Source organism: Gastrolobium bilobum, unplaced genomic scaffold, assembly GCF_033153095.1.
Source record: "Gastrolobium bilobum isolate Gb01-03AN ecotype WA unplaced genomic scaffold, APGP_CSIRO_Gbil_v1 utg46041, whole genome shotgun sequence".
Taxonomy (NCBI): domain Eukaryota; kingdom Viridiplantae; phylum Streptophyta; class Magnoliopsida; order Fabales; family Fabaceae; genus Gastrolobium; species Gastrolobium bilobum.
The window spans coordinates 163,416-180,295 of record NW_026896040.1 but is presented as its reverse complement, the minus strand read 5'-3'; the positions used below and the strand labels follow the sequence as shown (position 1 = coordinate 180,295).

The following is a 16,880-nucleotide window of genomic DNA, read 5'->3' as shown; positions in this document are numbered from 1 at the left end:
AGATTTGAACTATCCAAAAAAAAGTATTGAAGATTTTTTTTTTTAAAGTGATAATCTAGTTCTAGCTGGAAATCTTGATTTTTAGTACGTTATTTCGTGTAGTATTCTACTATTCTTGTTAGAACTTTGATATTTTGGTTTTTTTAAGGGATTTTATTGTTTTTCTTTATCCTATAATATTTGAGTTATGTCATTTGCTTTGCTTTATGTATATATAAGTATTTTATTAGGTGATTTGTATATTCTTAATATGCCTTTTTAAAAAAAAAAAAAAAAAAAAGAATGATGAAGTGACCATTATAACTATTTCATTGGATTATTCAATGGGAAAAATGTTTCTGCAATTAATGCAGATAAGTTATCTGCATTTATTCTCAAAACAACGTCGTTTGGGTATTGAAATCTTAAGAAATTATAAATATAAAGATTATTATAACCTTGAAATAAATTAAAATTATAAAAATATCATGATTTCCGCTCCAAAACAACGTCGTATTGGGTTTACTGCAAATAACTTATCTGGATTAACTGCAGAAAAAACGAACCCTTATTCAATACAATACATTAAATTAACACAGCAAAAAATTGATGATTCATGTTACTCCAAGTCATTTTTAAAAATTTGCTTTTGTTCTTATATAATTCAGCTTCTAAAACCTTAATTGATACAATTTATTATTATTACATTTTAATTAGTGAACTTTACCCCAAAAATTTCAATTGATAATAAAAATATTGCAACATACTATTAGAGAGTAAATTGCAAATGAAATAGAAATTGAAAGGTGTTTCTAGAATTTACCCATACCCATACACACTATTAGAGAGTAAATTACACCTTAATTTCTGCTCTAAAATAATGTTGTTTCGAGAGTTCACTGGAGATAACTTTATCTTCGGTGACTGGAGAAATTCTTTACCCAAATTTAATATACTTAACATGTACTATAAAACAACAATTTCCTTTTTTTTTTTAGACTATAAGATAAGGTATTGTAAAGCCAAACCACCAGGCTAATAACACAGGACCTTACAGAGCTAAATAACTCACTTTTTGCTTAAAAGTTATGCTTGTCCAATTAGACTCATAAAAGGATCAATCGGTTATCAACCTTTTTCTTTACTTCTCTTTTTTTTTTTTTTTTTTTTTTTTCACTGATGAGAAAAGTTGAGGGTAATTTTTGTATTGGAATCTTATCGTACTAATTGATGATTAAATTCTAAATTAGATGCCTCCTTGCAAAAGTCATGTGCTTCTATTTCTGTTTAACTGTAAAGGTACAACTACATAAAAGTGACTCTAAAATGCAGATTTGATGATGTTTTTTTTTTTTTTTTCCCAATACCCTTGACACCTCATCACGAACTAACAAATGCATCAAATAGGAAAATGTTTTCTCTATTCTGAATATGTTTATAGGAACATGCTTTTTTGTGTTAGTATTTTTTTTTTTTTTTTCTTTGTATAGCTTTGTGTTAGTATTTCAGGCAGCGTAACAGTTAGGACATAGGCCTTAGTGCACGAAAGGATATGGTGGGTGACGTTTCTCGTCATAGCTTGTGACATTGAGCAAATAGCAATCACAAACGCGAGAGCATTTTCAATACCACCGTCGTAGTGATTACTGGGTCCGATAGTGATATTTACAATATAGGAAAAGATCCATTTATAAATTTTTTTGAATTTTTTTACAAATTACAGTATGTTCTTCCAAAGAACATAGTGTAATTTGTAAGAGTTTGTAAACAAAAAAATTTATAAATATAACATGTCCCTTATAATATATATTATCGGTAATACATAGTCAAAATATTAAAAAAAATAAAAATTTCTCTCAACTATTTCAGCTTATATGACATACTCCTATGGCCGATTGTACATACTACGGTTATATTAAAAATATTTCCCACAAAAACACCCTACCAAAACCCCACACCAGCACACACACACTTACACACAGAGAGAGAGAGAGAGAGAGAGAGGAACAAAGTAACATGAAAGAAATCTGAACTTTCTATTTCCTTAGTGCTGGTTAAAATTCTAATGCCAGAAGAGCCAACTTAAACTTCCTCTCACTTTTCAGTGAAAAGTTGCATGGACCCATATATTGAATTCTGCTTCTGTGGACAGTGGATTATATATATATATATATATATATATATATATATATATATATGGGGCACATTGGTTGAGAGTAAGGGGGAAGATGTCACATTCAAACCAATAGTACATATTGGTTATAGTTCAGGGTTTGTGTAAAATTTGTATGAGTAATATATAATTAACCCTGCCAGTGCCCAGTGCTCTTCTGATTCACCTCTTTACACATTTTTGGGTTCATGAACTTCATTCTTGGGTTCATCTTGGGAGCAAGGTATCTTCTCTTGTATAATCTCATTATCTTCCTCCAAGTTTGAACAAACTGGTTCATCACAAGATAATTCATCCTCAGAATCATTGTCTTCTGATTGCTGTGATTCATCAACTTCTGGGAATATTAAACTGGGTGTTGAACAACCAGAATCAATAAAATCAGACATCTTTCTATCATCATCTCTCATTTTTTGAGCATAAGCTTCATAGTTCATTCCATTTGTATTTTTCCCACCAAAATAGTATTCCAGCTTGTCCATGTCAAAGAGTTCTTCCATCATCATGCGGCTCCTTGGGTTGTCAGGGTAAGCAAATATCACCTTTTTGTAAGTCTTGGGTTCAAGAAATGGTTTCACCATCTGTTTCAATAAAATGCATACTTGTGAGACACAAAAAAATAAACATAACTTACAATACTGCATTTCAGGGATGTCCAAGAACAAAGTTCAACAGAAAAGGAAAGCAAGAAAAAAAGATTATAGCTTGTGTTTCTACTTATAAATCACATGACTTTCATCTGACCTATCTCAATTCACTTAAACATAGTATTGATTCTGTTATGGACACATAAAAACCCACATACTAGAAGGTTCAAGAGCTAACAGTTAAGAGGGAAATTAAGGAAAGATTCTTTAATTATATTAATCCTAATATGATGGATCAAGAACTGGATCCTCAATATTCTTAGGAGGCCTAGAAGTCCACTCTTGGCAGGTAACCTATCTATAAATAATGGATTAAGCCAATCAGATACATACACTCTAAACCCTCTCTCTCTCAGCTATTACTGTGCACACACCCCATCCTTTGTCTATGCCGTTATTATTATAGTGCACAGCGATCCGCTATTCACTAAGATATTTTCTTCATAGGTACCTGAGAGAGGGCACCTATCACCAAGACACAACAGCTTCACTCTACTTGGAATAACATTCTTTCAGATTTTATGATTCAGCACAGCAAAAGTAAACCAAAAGTATCTCCAAACTGAGAGATACATTACATAAGAATATGTATACATACACAGCGATCCGCTATTCACTAAGATATTTTCTTCATAGGTACCTGAGAGAGGGCACCTATCACCAAGACACAACAGCTTCACTCTACTTGGAATAACATTCTTTCAGATTTTATGATTCAGCACAACAAAAGTAAACCAAAAGTATCTCCAAACTGAGAGATACATTACATAAGAATATGTATACATACACAGCGATCCGCTATTCACTAAGATATTTTCTTCATAGGTACCTGAGAGAGGGCACCTATCACCAAGACACAACAGCTTCACTCTACTTGGAATAACATTCTTTCAGATTTTATGATTCAGCACAACAAAAGTAAACCAAAAGTATCTCCAAACTGAGAGATACATTACATAAGAATATGTATACATACACAGCTTAAAATTCCCATCAAGCAAACATTTTCGTGTTCTCTTTCATTAAACATCTTCCATGTAACTTTTTAAATCTTTACCCTAGCAAGAGTTCAAACTTCAGAAAATAGCCAAGCAATTGATAAAAAAAATAAAATAAAGACTGAAGATATTATGATATCATACCGTCCAAAATGACTCAAACACTTTTGGTGGATTGTAAAAGATTGCAAGGCCCAACCTCTCAGGGTAATGACCCTGCAGGACTTGAGCAGTATCCTTAGTGACCTTTAATGATATTGAAGATGTGCTCCACCCTTGAAAATCAATAAGCCAAACCATCTGTTCTTGTTTGGAACTTAGATTCAATATGGCATTCTCCAAACAGTAAACTAGGTACTTGATCTGCCCAATTGCCGAGTTTGTACTCTAAATTGGATAAATAAGGTCTTAATTAAAGCATTGAAACCACAATTATATTAACAATGAAATCCAAAAAACGAGAAAGCTAAGTAAAACCTTGACAAAAATGAAATGTGTGTGAAACTACCTGAACACCAGGTCTCATAACAAGAACAATCCTTCCTTGCTTGTCCAAGTAATCAGCTCTATATAGCCTTCCCATCATAGCTTCTTTAGCTACATCATCCTAATTACATTAAAAGTAAAAATGATTATTGTCTTTCAGTTGCACTTATCTAACAGTAGGTAACTCTATCCTGTAATGGGGTAAACAAAATAAAAGCTGAGAGAGAGATTTTTACAGTTATAAAGCCACCATATTTACTTGTTTTTGCATTGAGAATTAGCATTACAAAATGAAAGATCCGTCCTAGTTACAGTGAATAACATCTGTAAAACTAAAGCTAACTGCTTTGTATTTTTTTGGCTTTGTTTTAGTTGTATTTCATTGGGTTTGAACTATATTCATTTAAGTTCATATGTTTTTGCACAGTAACTATACTACAAATCATTTAGAAAACTATTAAATTTAACCATTTTCTTACTTTATACATTTCCAAACTGAACTTTAATATATTTTATTTTATTTTATTAAAAAAAGAGAGATGAAAAGTAACATTTGATGCACACCCATTTAATCTTCTCAGGCTTGAACTCCAGCCTCCATTTCATGGTGCCTTTCAACATCTTCGCAGCTTTCTTAGCATTATAGTTTCTTGCTCTAAGGAATCTTAACACTGATGCATCAGAACAGAGAGCTGGGAACTTATCCAGAATTGGACCAATTATCTTTCTGACTTCTCCAATCTAAAAAAACAAAAGGAAATCAAACATTTTGCCACTTGAAAATTTCCTCCATAAAATGCTATCACTACCCTCAAACAACCTCTTAGCTATTCCTAACAAATAATATGAATCCATGCAAACTTTTGGATGGAAGAATATCATAGAGACTGCACGGATACACAGCAACAATAAGCACCAAATTTATGACTTCACGTTCATATAATAGGACCAAATTAATGTCAAGTACCTTGGCCTGCTCCTCTTTAGGAGATAAAGTTTTTTCAGTTGCACCTTCTTTCAATCTCTTAAATGACATCTTTCTTTTCAAATCCATATCAAGCTAAAACATCCTGAAATATTAAAGACCAACAAAAAGAAAAAAGCCTTACTTCCCAGACGTTGGGGGAGAGTACATGAATTGAAGTACTGCAACAAAAGTCCACTTATAATTGTTGTTAAATGGACAGCTTCAACTTAAAAGGCACATTGGTGCATAAATTTGGACCTAAAGATTTGCCAAAACCGCCATATAGCTCTTTCATCTGTACATCATGAAATTGATTAAGTATTTTTATTTCATTAAACATATGCTATGTTCTACGTATTTAATGATTTTCTCCATATCACTGAATCATGTAGCCATGGTTTAAAAGGTAAGAAAATTAGAGATGCACTCATTTACCAAACCTTTCATGAGGATAGATAAAATTTTTTTTTTTTTTTTTCTGTGTGATTGTTACAGCAAATACAAGCAAAAAAAGGATAATAAATTTTTTGAAAAAGTAAAGAGATCTGAAACATATTGCATAAATAAAAATGGTCATAACAGATATATGTGATTAAAGGATAACAAAATACATGGTCATCCATGACTGATAAACAATTAATATGTAACATTTGAATCTTGAAAAGTAGATAAGAGAGTAAAGGGAAGAACAAAATAGATCCACAACCGTGATTCCAGATAGACTCACCAACTTAAACTCAACAAGTTTCATATCCAACCCACAAGATCATTTAATGAACAAAGATAACCAATTGTTGCAGCCAAATAGTCTCATCACTCATAAACCAAAACATCAATGCCCCCATCACAAATGTTACAGCAGCATAGAAAATCAAACCAATCGCATCTCTGAACAGTGCATGCATAGATGAAGAGAGAAAAAAAAAAAAAACAGAATTGTTAAAGAAGAACAATTCTGTTTTTTTTTTTTTTTAAAAAAAATGAACAAAATAAGAGAAGAATGAGGATCATGAACAAGAAGAGGAGATGAGGAAAGACACGTAGCTAGAGCAGAGAAACACGCGGTAGTGAAATGATCAAAGCAAGTAACAAAACGAAATCTATCATATATATATATATATATATATATATATATATATATGGCTGTGAAATGTTGAATCATAATTCATGAATTACCTATGTACATACCTCAGACCTTGGAATAGTGATTAATGTTTGTGTTGTATGAACTCATTAATGTCTTGAGGTTGTTCCTTTCTCTACATATAATACCCAAGATATGTTCCAAAACAAAAGTTGACTATTTTTTTGCACCCTTGAAAGATTATTTATCACCACCAAAATAGCAAGAGCTTGGACAGAAAAATATTAGGCTGGGTAGCTTCCTAAGATGCAATTGCCTCAAAGATTTTAGTCTATTTTAGTTGTTGTTCTTCTACGGATTTTATTTGGAATATTCTCCTTCATCTTGTTGTAATCCCATCCATTATTTGTCTGGAGATTCCTAAGGCTTTTGCCTATGTAAAGAGTAAAATTATTTGGAATATTCTCATAGGTTTGAAAGGAATCACAGGCTCAGTCATGATTTCTTAGCCAAACAAAAGTTCTAGAAATGTCAAGAATCTGTACTAATCATGAATATCTTGTTTAGACATCCAAAATATCTTGTGGATATGTTATATGTTAGTTAGATTCAAAATAAATCCTTTCATGTTTCATTTAACACAATCAGATCATGTAAGTTGATCTCATCTATGCATAGACAAATCAACCGTCATTATTTTCTTACCTCTCTATCTTATATATAACTTTTGCTTATGTTAAATGAGACAAAAGAGAATTCATTTTCCGTTAAATAGGAAAATAGATCATCTCACGTTTCATTTAATATAATTAAATCACGTGAGTTCATATCATTTGTCTATAAAAATAATAAGTCTTACATCAAATCTTAACAGTTAATTTTTATGAATCTAATTGTTATGATTTATTAAGAATTAATAATTAATTAATAAATATAACATAATAAATCACAACTGACAGATTCACATAAATCAATAAATCAATGGTTAAAATTTTGTATAAGACTTATTATTCTTATATCGATGTAAATTGTAAAGAACCACCTCAACCCAAAATCTTAAGGTGTTGAGTAAGAGCCTTTTTTTAATGATTTATATTATTCTTTAACACACCTCCTCACGCAAGAGCCCTTTGGACTTGAAGCGTGGATATTGCACAGGCCCAATTTTTGATTTACTTTTTATGTTTTTTATTTAATTCCACTTGAAAGTAGGGGTGGTGAGGATTGAACTCGTGACCTTATGGTCACTAAAGCTCTTATACCATGTAAAGAACCACTCCAACTCAAAATCTTAAGGTGTTGAGTAAGGGTCTTTTTTTAATGATTTATATTATTCTCTAACATAAATTAATCCTATATATAAATAATTGCATCAAAATCAAAATATTAAATAACAAGATTATATCTCAGTTAAATGTAATACTTCGAATATAATTTTTCGAAGAGGAGAGCCACTACTAAATGAGTGCATAAGCAGATTGAACAAAGAAGAGATGAGGAAATTATACGGGAAAGGTAACTAGCATGTGCATTCTTGGTTTGTATATGAGCAAACAGACGTTAATTTGCATGGTGTCAACTGTCAAGTGATTCATTTCTTTCGTCGGCAAACTAGTCATATCAGAGGACAATTCCACCCCAAACACTGCATGAAAATGAATGAAACGGTAGCATAACTACTTCATTGCAGTTGAGCTGCAAATCTCTACTAGCATTATTGGTAGCTTGGTCAAATTTGGTTATTCCACAAAGGTTGTACGATCATGTTCTCACACTCTATCCCTTATTAAATGGACAACTATTCCATAAAAAATAGTATGAAAAAAACTTTAAAATTTTGAAGGCTTAAAAGCACATCTATGGGAAGTGGGAACGAATACTAGACAAGTCAATTATTTCAAAAATAAAAGAGAAACCACAATGAACACAAGAAAAACTACGCATTTACAGAATATAATTATATGCCCTGTGCAGTGTGCACCATTCAGAATGGTCTTAAACCAAGCAACTGTATAAACACAAGGGCACTCTACAGGACCTATTATCTTTACAAACGAATGATGTTATCAATACAGTTTGCTTTGATAAAAACTCAACATAAGATAAATTAAAAGTAAAGAAAACTGTTAAAAGTCATGTCTTGGCTCCTCAAAATGAAGGAATGACTATTCTTCATGTACCCAAAGATGCCCCCAATCAAATCTCAAGATTTATAGAAGATAGAGCAGCCCAACCTCCACCAACAAGAGCAACCATGATATGCTCGTTTCATGGAATACACTAACCATTCCCCAAACCAATCGTTCAAGGAATACAAAGTCATGAGCATCAGAGATTAAACCATTGACTTCGATATTTTATTTTCCAACCAAAATTCCAAGCATATTGCAATGAGAAACACGTTAAGATGATTGGGTTTTCATTTCTGGAATTGGACCCAGTTCGAAAGCCTAGCCAACTGCAACAATTTCCTTTCCATGATCTTCTTCATGGATATTTCGCCTCAACCTTCTAAGCCATATTTCATAGTCCATGGGATATGGTGTACCGCATAAACTGTCAACGTAATCAGAAAAAGCTTTCAGCACGGTAGAGATATCACCAAGCTTCTGCTGAATTAATCTCCTTGACCAGGATGTCTCTCTCCATTGTAGCGCTCCCTCTACTGAATCTAGATCAGGAAAAACTCCACCACATGAATAATAAAGCATATAAACTAGGCTTTCTGCATCTGAAGCCGAGCACAGTTTTCCTTCTTGAAGTGCGTAAGTAGATGAGAAATGAAGATTCATAGCAGGGCGGTCCCTATCTTCAAGAATTGCATGGCCCCACCCAATTAGAACAAAATAAGGATGCCTCACACCGGACTTTACACAGATCACATTCTCTGGCCTGATGTCTCCGTGCCGAATTCCAGCAGAGGCAGCAGTGGAAAGTGCCGATAGGCAATCATGGCAACATCTGATTGCCTCGTCTGAACCAAATTGGCCTGTGCGTACCATTTCTGCCACTGTTTCACCAACTGGACTGGTCACAAGAATAGGGGTTCCACACCAAGGGTGGTCACAATTTCCACCTGAGCTAGGCCTTCGACAAAGACCAGGGTGTATGATCCTACCAGAGGCACTCAATTGAGGCAGATATTTGCTTGAGAGACCTTTCTGCTTCATTATTGTCAATACTTTGGTCTGTCTCTGAACCTGATACCATAAATTCATATATTCCCATGCTGGTTCCAGCTGGGAGGGATGAGAGCCCACATATAGAAACAGATTTTTTCCTGGGTCTTCAACATCAGAAGCAATGTAGTATGTCAATTCACCTGGACTGATTACCTCTTTTATCTGGTAACCCTTTTGCAAATCTGAATCCTCCAGCCATAACATGGATCCTTCTTCTAATTTCATTATTGACTCTTTGGAATCAACTTTGATGGAATCATCCTGAACTTCAACAATTTCAGGGGAAACACTACGTTGCTGGTATCGAAAAAGGCCATTTCCATTCACTCTAGTATCTCCTAACTGCCTCTCAACTCTTCTTGTTTGGAGGCGTGAACTATGATCAGCGGCTAAATCCTCAACAGAGTGCTTTGGCATTCCAGCATATTGCATAATACAGTGAAAGGTTGCAAATAGTACCTGTAGAGCACCAATATCCCCCCAGTTTGCATTTCCAAGTTTGTTCCATATCCTATCAAATGGAGAAACAGAAATTCTAGAATGATTTTTTACCCATTCAGCAGCACATTCATAAACATTATTCACATCAAAATTGAGCTTATTTACATCTCCTTCAACCTTTACAACTCCCCCGTATTGAGAATCAACCAGAAGAACAAAGACTGTGCTTGGATCCTGAAAGAAACTCAGTCTACTCAAACTCCTTGCCAATAGTATTCGAAGAGCATAAAACAGAGCTTCTCCAAGAACTGATGGACAAAGCTGGCGGTCACTACCAACAAGACCTCGGATATCTGGCCTTATAAGTGCCAATTCAAGGACATGATCCCATTTTCCATGAGGATGTCTAGAATTATTAAGCAATATACCAGTAGCACAAAGACCTCCAATCCTTCCATTAGCCATAGCTTTTTCAGCCTGATAAAACTTCATGTTAGCATTATACAGACAAGCCACAGAAAAAGGCATGGGCTCATCTTGACTCCAGAATGCCTCCCACAAACCCTTCATACTTGCATGTAGAAAATCTTCAATAGCAAGATAAGCTGTTGCTTCTACAGCATCAGATGTAGAAGCATGAACAGCATTAGGCATACGTGTCAGCTGCTGAAATGAAATGCCTTCCAATGCATAATCAAATTTTTGAAGTTCAATCAACTCAAATGGAACATCAAATGCTTGCTGTTTCAATGCACATTTTTCAGTTATAGATTCAAACCAGTCTACAAGTTTTGCAGTCAAGATGTCACTTTCAACAAATTTATAGAAGAACTCCTTCTGGTTCTGAGGCCTACCACCAGATGATACACTGGACCTCTTTGTCCCAGACCCTACTGATTCCTGGTCTGGGGATCTACCTGAAAACAAGTATCCAAGTTCATCAATATCACTATAATTATTTTTCTTTTTTTAAGAGGATAGTAAAATCAGGCATTCATCAGTTTAAGTTGCAAAGATAGCAATAATTCTAACATTAGAAAATTCAGATATTAAAAAATAGTGCATAAACTGACAGTAAAACTTCAACATAAGAAAAAGAAAAGAAAAAGATGACATATTCACTTATAACTAAATGTCGAAGCCCACAACCACTATATCTGTTATTGAGGTGAGATCAAAATGACCAAACACATCCTTAAGAGGCTCCTTCTGGAAGATTCTGTCTAAGCTCATATAATAACTACATATTTACCTTGCTGACCAATCCCTCCCAAAAGAAAAAACAAAAGTAGGTGAGGTGTTTGGGGGGTCCCTTTTGATAGGCCAATTTGATAAATAATGCCCTGTTTCTTATATGGTAAGATTTGGCATATCAGCTTATATAATGTGAAGTTCCTTTAAGTCAGAAGTTTAACCCATGATGTGGTTCCAGATGAAATACAATTACCAACATCGAACAAAAATACGGGAGTTTCATAGCCTTTATTTTATGTTATGGTGAAAACTTCCGGTGGACCAATAACAGAATATCAATGCAACTGATTCATGAGACAGATTACGCCAAGCCATGCATCACCAACAGAGTAAAACAAAGGGAAACTGAAGAATCAGATAAAGGATAAGATGCACATCCCCATGAACATGACAAATTCCCTCTTTCAGTAGCTTTGTAAAGTATATTAAAAGTCCACACGTAACATACATTTATTCTCATGGTACCCAAGAAGATTGAATCAGAAAATGATAATAATATCATCATAAGTCAAAAAGACTCTGATCGCACCAAGCTAAATATAAAAGTCCCTGACTTTACATGAGAAATAACAACCAAACAGTTTCCAGCAGCAATTACCTTATACTCCATGATTTCAGCTTCATAAAATCAGAGAATTAAAGGAAAACGGAAATAAAAAAATAAAATAAAAATCAGTCCAATTAATATATATAGGGAAAGATTATTCTTACACCCAATCTTGCTAACTGATCTGCTTAAATCTAATGGCTCACAATCTAATAAATCAGAGTCGTTAGATATAAATAAGATCAATGACCAAAATTTAGAATGTAACTTATACAGGTGTAGAATGATCCTAACCCATATATATATATATATATATATATATATATATATATATATATATATATATATATATTATCAAGGTTCTAGCGATATTAATTTAGTTAGCTGCGGTCTCTACCTCGCCAAAAGTGGATCCTCCATATGCTATTCAGCACACATTAGAGGATCGAATTTCAACTTTCTATATTTTTGTTTGGTCCGAGATGGATGGACCAGTTGGTTGCTTACTAGTGGTTGATGGGATGGTTGCTCGTCTGTGTTTTGTGGTGGAACTTTCACATGCAGAGACTTTAATGCTCAAGTCAATATTTGCCAGAGGTGGAGTAATGCAAAAAGGAGAAGATCCATAACTTAGGGCATGAGCGTTGTATACATATAAAGTTGTGAGGAAAATCTAGAATGTGTGTAGTGAGTAGACAGTTACGCAAGTGAAGATTGTGGAGACCAATATGGGGACAAGCATGTAGTTGGAGTAGTGGACGGTGGTAGTACAGGAGAATCAAGGGGAATATTATGATGTGGATTTTTGTCCTGTAGCGGGAGTGGTCCATGTATAGGGCCCAAACCACCAGTCCAGAACACATGGTTGGACTAAGGGTGGTTCGGCCATGCGAAGAAAATTGATCCAAAATAACTAGTGGTGGTTGGACTAGAATCTACACATTAAATGAGAATAACAATGTGTACTTCAGTTTTGCCACAATGCTCGTCTTCTTTTACACATGCAGGAAACTCCATTTCACATCGTCCATGCCAACTTCGGTGCCAAAACATCATAGTATCAAGGACTTGACTGGCTCTAGCTAAGGCCATTGCTCTTATTACCAAGAAGACTTTAACCGGATCTAAGCCAATCACCATGTCCGATTCCAAGCCCAAGCTTAAGGTTGCGGTGACCAGTGCCAAGTCAAAAGCGAACCTGGCTACGATGCTAGGAAGGAAGACGAGCAAAATGGCAAAACTGAAGCTCACACGGATATTCTCATATAATAAGTAGATTCTAATCCAGCCACCACTAGGTATTTTGGATCATTTCTCTTCACATGGAATAAGTGAGTGGTTGAGCTGAGTGCACACAATGTAATATCATGTGTTCTAGACCGGTGGTTTAGGCTCTTTATCTGGCTTGCTCCACCCATAGAACAATATGTCCACATCACAATGTCCCCCTTGTGCGACTACATGCTTGTCCCCATGATGACCTCCACAATCTTCACCTGCATAATTGTCTGATCAGTACACACATTCTAGAATATCCTCACAATTGTCTATATATACAACACTTATGCCCTGAGGTATGGATCTTCTCCTTTTTGCATCACTGAACCTCTTGCAAACACTGACTTGAGCATCAGAATCTCAGCGGATGAACCACCACCTATTGTTCTTGGGTGAGACTACATTAATGGTTTTATATATCCCTAGCACGCCCCCTCACAAGAGATCCCGTTGGGCTTGAAAGGTGGACAATGCACAGGCCCATCTCCTTGTGCTAAGAAATTCCACAAGAGAAAGTTGGGGGTGATGAAGATCAAACCCGGGAGACGAAACTCTGATACCATGTAAAGAACCACTTCAACCCAAAACCTTAAAGTATTGGGTGAGGGCCTTTTTTAATGATTTATATTATTCTCTAACACACTCCCTCACATAAGAGTCCTTTGGGCTTGAAATATGGATATTGCATAGGCTCAATTTCTTTATGGTTTTACCTTATGCTTATTTAATTCCACAAGTGGGGGACAGTGAGGATCAAACTCGTTATCTTATGGTCACTAAAGCTCTGACACCATATAAAGAATTAATTCAACCCAAAAGTTTAAGCTAGTGGGTGAGAGCCTTTTAATGGTTTATACTATTATTTAACATGTTCCACCGCAACATAACTCCATGTTTTATGCACAATTTTTCTCTACAGATAAATTATCAATTTGAAGATAAATAGGAAAACAAGAATTTCAATTTATGAGATAATCTAATAAGATAAATAGGCAATATTACTCTACCTACAAGTTTGAGGAGAGGCAGTTTCTTTATTGCCAGGCATCCCAGCTTAAACAAAAATACTGACTTTGATGAACCTCTCTTCCAAGATCAGTACTGTAAAGAACTAATTCAACCCAAAAGTTTAAGCTAGTGGATGAGGCTACATTAATGGTTTTATATATCTCTAACACGCCCCCTCACACGAGAGCTCATAAAGCTTGAAGGGTGGACATGCACAGGTCTACCTACCTGTGCTAAGAAATTCCACAAGAGAAAGTGGGGAACAGTGAGGATCGAACCTGTAACACCAAAGCTCTGATACCATGTAAAGAACCAATTCAACCCAAAAGCTTAAGCTACTAGGTGAGACTACATTAATAGTTTTATATATCTCTGACAAGTACTAACCAAAATCTTAGATACTAGAACATCTGAAGAAATAACCCCATTTACCATGAAAAATCATAAATCAAATTTATCAAGAAAATTTCATTAAAAACTAGTGCTGATTGACTAAATTGACCAAAATACCTACATCAAGCAACAAAAAAATTCCTTTGACAACTCATGTAATATAACATAAACATAAAAAGTGAAACATAATTCAAAGATTGAATTGGAGTAGGATGGGGCAAGGCAGCTTATATCTGTGCCAATTCTTAACCATGATACTGCATTGACCAGTTTAGTATCAGGAAAATCAAATTACCCCATTTACCCATTTCACTACCACTTTCACTGCAACCAAGAACATAGAGAGCACGCACATGCACAAAAACATAGAAGCCATTGAAATGAAGTAATGTCAATCATTAAATTCAATGCAACCAGAATAACTCGTAAAATGAACCAAACTTCTTAAATATATCAACTATGCGTAGCTATAGACTTAAGAGAGAAAAGTATTAGGGTTCAGATGTAAACAGATCTCACCATCTGTTACTGTAAGATGCTTGTCACGGTCAAAAGCCGTTGATCAGAAAATTCAAGTTGTATGCCAACTAGATGTCATAGGAGCGAAAAAGAGAACAAAATAAATGTCTTGCTTTATTATATCACTGAACAACTAACACCCTGTATTCTTGTCCCTCATAACCACAATATTGTAAGCTTTTTGCAGTGCAATCCCGGTAATTGCCAAAAAAATTAATGTAAAAAACTTTATTTCCTTCTAAGTCAACTAATAGCAATAAATTGAAGGAAGCATTGAATTCGGGTGTCAATAACCACTCAGCCTCTATGATTGGTGATCTTTGAATTTTTAAAACATAAATATTAGAAAATTATTTTTAAAAAGAGGATATTTAATTTAGGACATTTAAGTAACAGTAAATTATTATTATTATTATTTTAAGTACATAAGAGTGAAGTTTTAAGTTAGACTATCGATGCTCACAGCTTGGTCATTTGCAAAAAGCCTAATGCATCAATATAAACATGAATTCCATAAGGATTTCAAGATGCGGCCATTTGAACAAAGCATATCACAATCTTGAAGAACTATATCCACAAAGTTTAAGACATTCAGAAGAACAACTAAGTGTGATCAGTGCTACTACTTAAAAGCAAAATAACAGAAGTACACAAGTCCGGTTAGACTATGGAGCTTCATCAACAAGACCACACTTAAAACAGAACAACGATTTCAACCACCCCACCCCAACCCACATGAAGAAGGGGGGAAATAATAAAAGGAAAAAGAAAAGAAACATTAAAGGTTATCCAAAATTCACAGATAGAAACACAATCGCAAAAACCCCAAATTATAAGACTTTCCTTTATAGCTTGCACGGAAAGGAGTTGAATTTCATCATCAATTACTCAATCCAAAAACTCCCCAACTACAATCACAGCACCCAGAAAGATTCTAATCGAAGAATTGAACTCAGAGAAAGCAAACACAAGCACAATTCAAACAAATCCCCAAAAACAAGAGAAGCAAAATTAAGAAATGAAAAAATAAAAATTCGAAGATAACAAGCAGCAGAAAATAATGTAGAGCAAGCTAAGCGAATCCCAGCATGAAGGAAGTGAAATTGAGTCAAAGAAAAGTCAAAGGAGAGAGAGAATTTAGGGTTCAGAAGAACAAGAAGAAGAAGAAAAAGCAGAAAAGGGATGTTGTTGATACCTTGCATTTTTTGAGTTTTAAGTTGGTACAACAAAGCTTTCAGATCTTCCCCTCCTTCTCTTTCTCTCTCTCTCTATTTATATTTCATTTCTTTTTTCTTTTTTCTTTTTTTTTTTCTTTATTGTTATCTGGTAAGTGAATTAGCAGAGCAAGAACTGATACATCAAGTTCTGATGCTTGAGCTAGGTTCCACCACAACTACGATTTTGAAAACCATGGATAAAGGAAATTTTAAAAAAGAAAAAACAATAAAAAAAATGGTGTTTTGGTTCATTTTATTTGAGCGTTACCTCAGTGGTGTGATCTGTGCACAATACAAGCATTGGTGTTTTTTTTTTTATAATAATTATTAAAATATAAATATGAATTCTTATTCCCTTCTGTTTTAGCTTTTTATTTGAGAACAGAGTGTCTCACTTGTCGAGTGAGTGTGACTCTTGTTTTCTTTTTTGTGGTCTTTTCTATTTACAAAAATGAAAATTATGAAAGAACTAGTTTATTTTGAAAGTGGTTACGGGGAATGAAAGTGATATTTTGTTCTTTGTAGTGAATTTTTTCGAGATATTTTTCTTTATAAAGTTCCAAAGAAAGAAAGAGTCAATGACAATAGTGGCTTTCATGAGAAATATTGGACCCCAAAGGTTAAAATAAGACGAGTGACCTTTGCCTTTGCATCGAAACGATGAGATGGAATGCAAGGAGAAAATCAGAAAATATGTGGGGGTTGTG

The 16,880-nt window shown here is 34.4% G+C and overlaps 2 protein-coding genes across 6 annotated transcripts; both read right to left on the bottom strand.

Annotated features, from left to right (window-relative positions):
• Positions 1-1,777: 1,777 nt before the first annotated feature.
• LOC133297418 (uncharacterized) lies at positions 1,778-6,772 on the bottom strand. Of its 4 annotated transcripts, XM_061496559.1 has the most exons (7): positions 6,439-6,772; positions 5,509-5,545; positions 5,251-5,353; positions 4,848-5,024; positions 4,306-4,404; positions 3,942-4,184; positions 1,778-2,733 (listed from the first exon to the last, which is right to left on the bottom strand). In XM_061496559.1, exons 3-7 carry the CDS (start codon positions 5,335-5,337, stop codon positions 2,323-2,325), a joined length of 1,017 nt encoding a protein of 338 aa, XP_061352543.1. In that variant the 5' UTR covers positions 5,338-5,353; positions 5,509-5,545; positions 6,439-6,772; the 3' UTR covers positions 1,778-2,322. The 4 variants fall into 4 exon arrangements, with proteins under 4 accessions (XP_061352543.1, XP_061352542.1, XP_061352540.1 ...); XM_061496558.1 differs by lacking the exon at positions 5,509-5,545 and having other exon boundaries at positions 6,427-6,772; XM_061496556.1 differs by lacking the exon at positions 5,509-5,545.
• A 1,483-nt stretch (positions 6,773-8,255) lies between these two features.
• On the bottom strand, positions 8,256-16,239 carry LOC133297420 (uncharacterized). 2 transcript variants are annotated; one of them, XM_061496560.1, is made up of 2 exons: positions 16,152-16,239; positions 8,256-10,874 (listed from the first exon to the last, which is right to left on the bottom strand). In XM_061496560.1, the coding sequence occupies exons 1-2, from the start codon at positions 16,156-16,158 to the stop codon at positions 8,785-8,787; spliced, it is 2,097 nt and encodes a 698-aa protein (XP_061352544.1). In that variant the 5' UTR covers positions 16,159-16,239; the 3' UTR covers positions 8,256-8,784. The 2 variants fall into 2 exon arrangements, with proteins under 2 accessions (XP_061352544.1, XP_061352545.1); XM_061496561.1 differs by lacking the exon at positions 16,152-16,239 and having other exon boundaries at positions 8,256-10,571; positions 10,736-10,792.
• Between the last annotated feature and the right edge of the window lie 641 nt (positions 16,240-16,880).

What these genes read in the sequence shown, in the direction of transcription:
- LOC133297418 (XM_061496558.1), bottom strand. Translation starts at nt 5,337, where the DNA reads ATGGATTTGAAAAGAAAGATGTCATTTAAGAGATTGAAAGAAGGTGCA. An exon ending in CTAAAGAGGAGCAGGCCAAG is followed by an intron (nt 5,025 to 5,250) that starts GTACTTGACATT and finishes TTGTTTTTTTAG; the next exon opens with ATTGGAGAAGTCAGAAAGAT. An exon ending in TGTTTGAGTCATTTTGGACG is followed by an intron (nt 2,734 to 3,941) that starts GTATGATATCAT and finishes TTATTGAAACAG; the next exon opens with ATGGTGAAACCATTTCTTGA.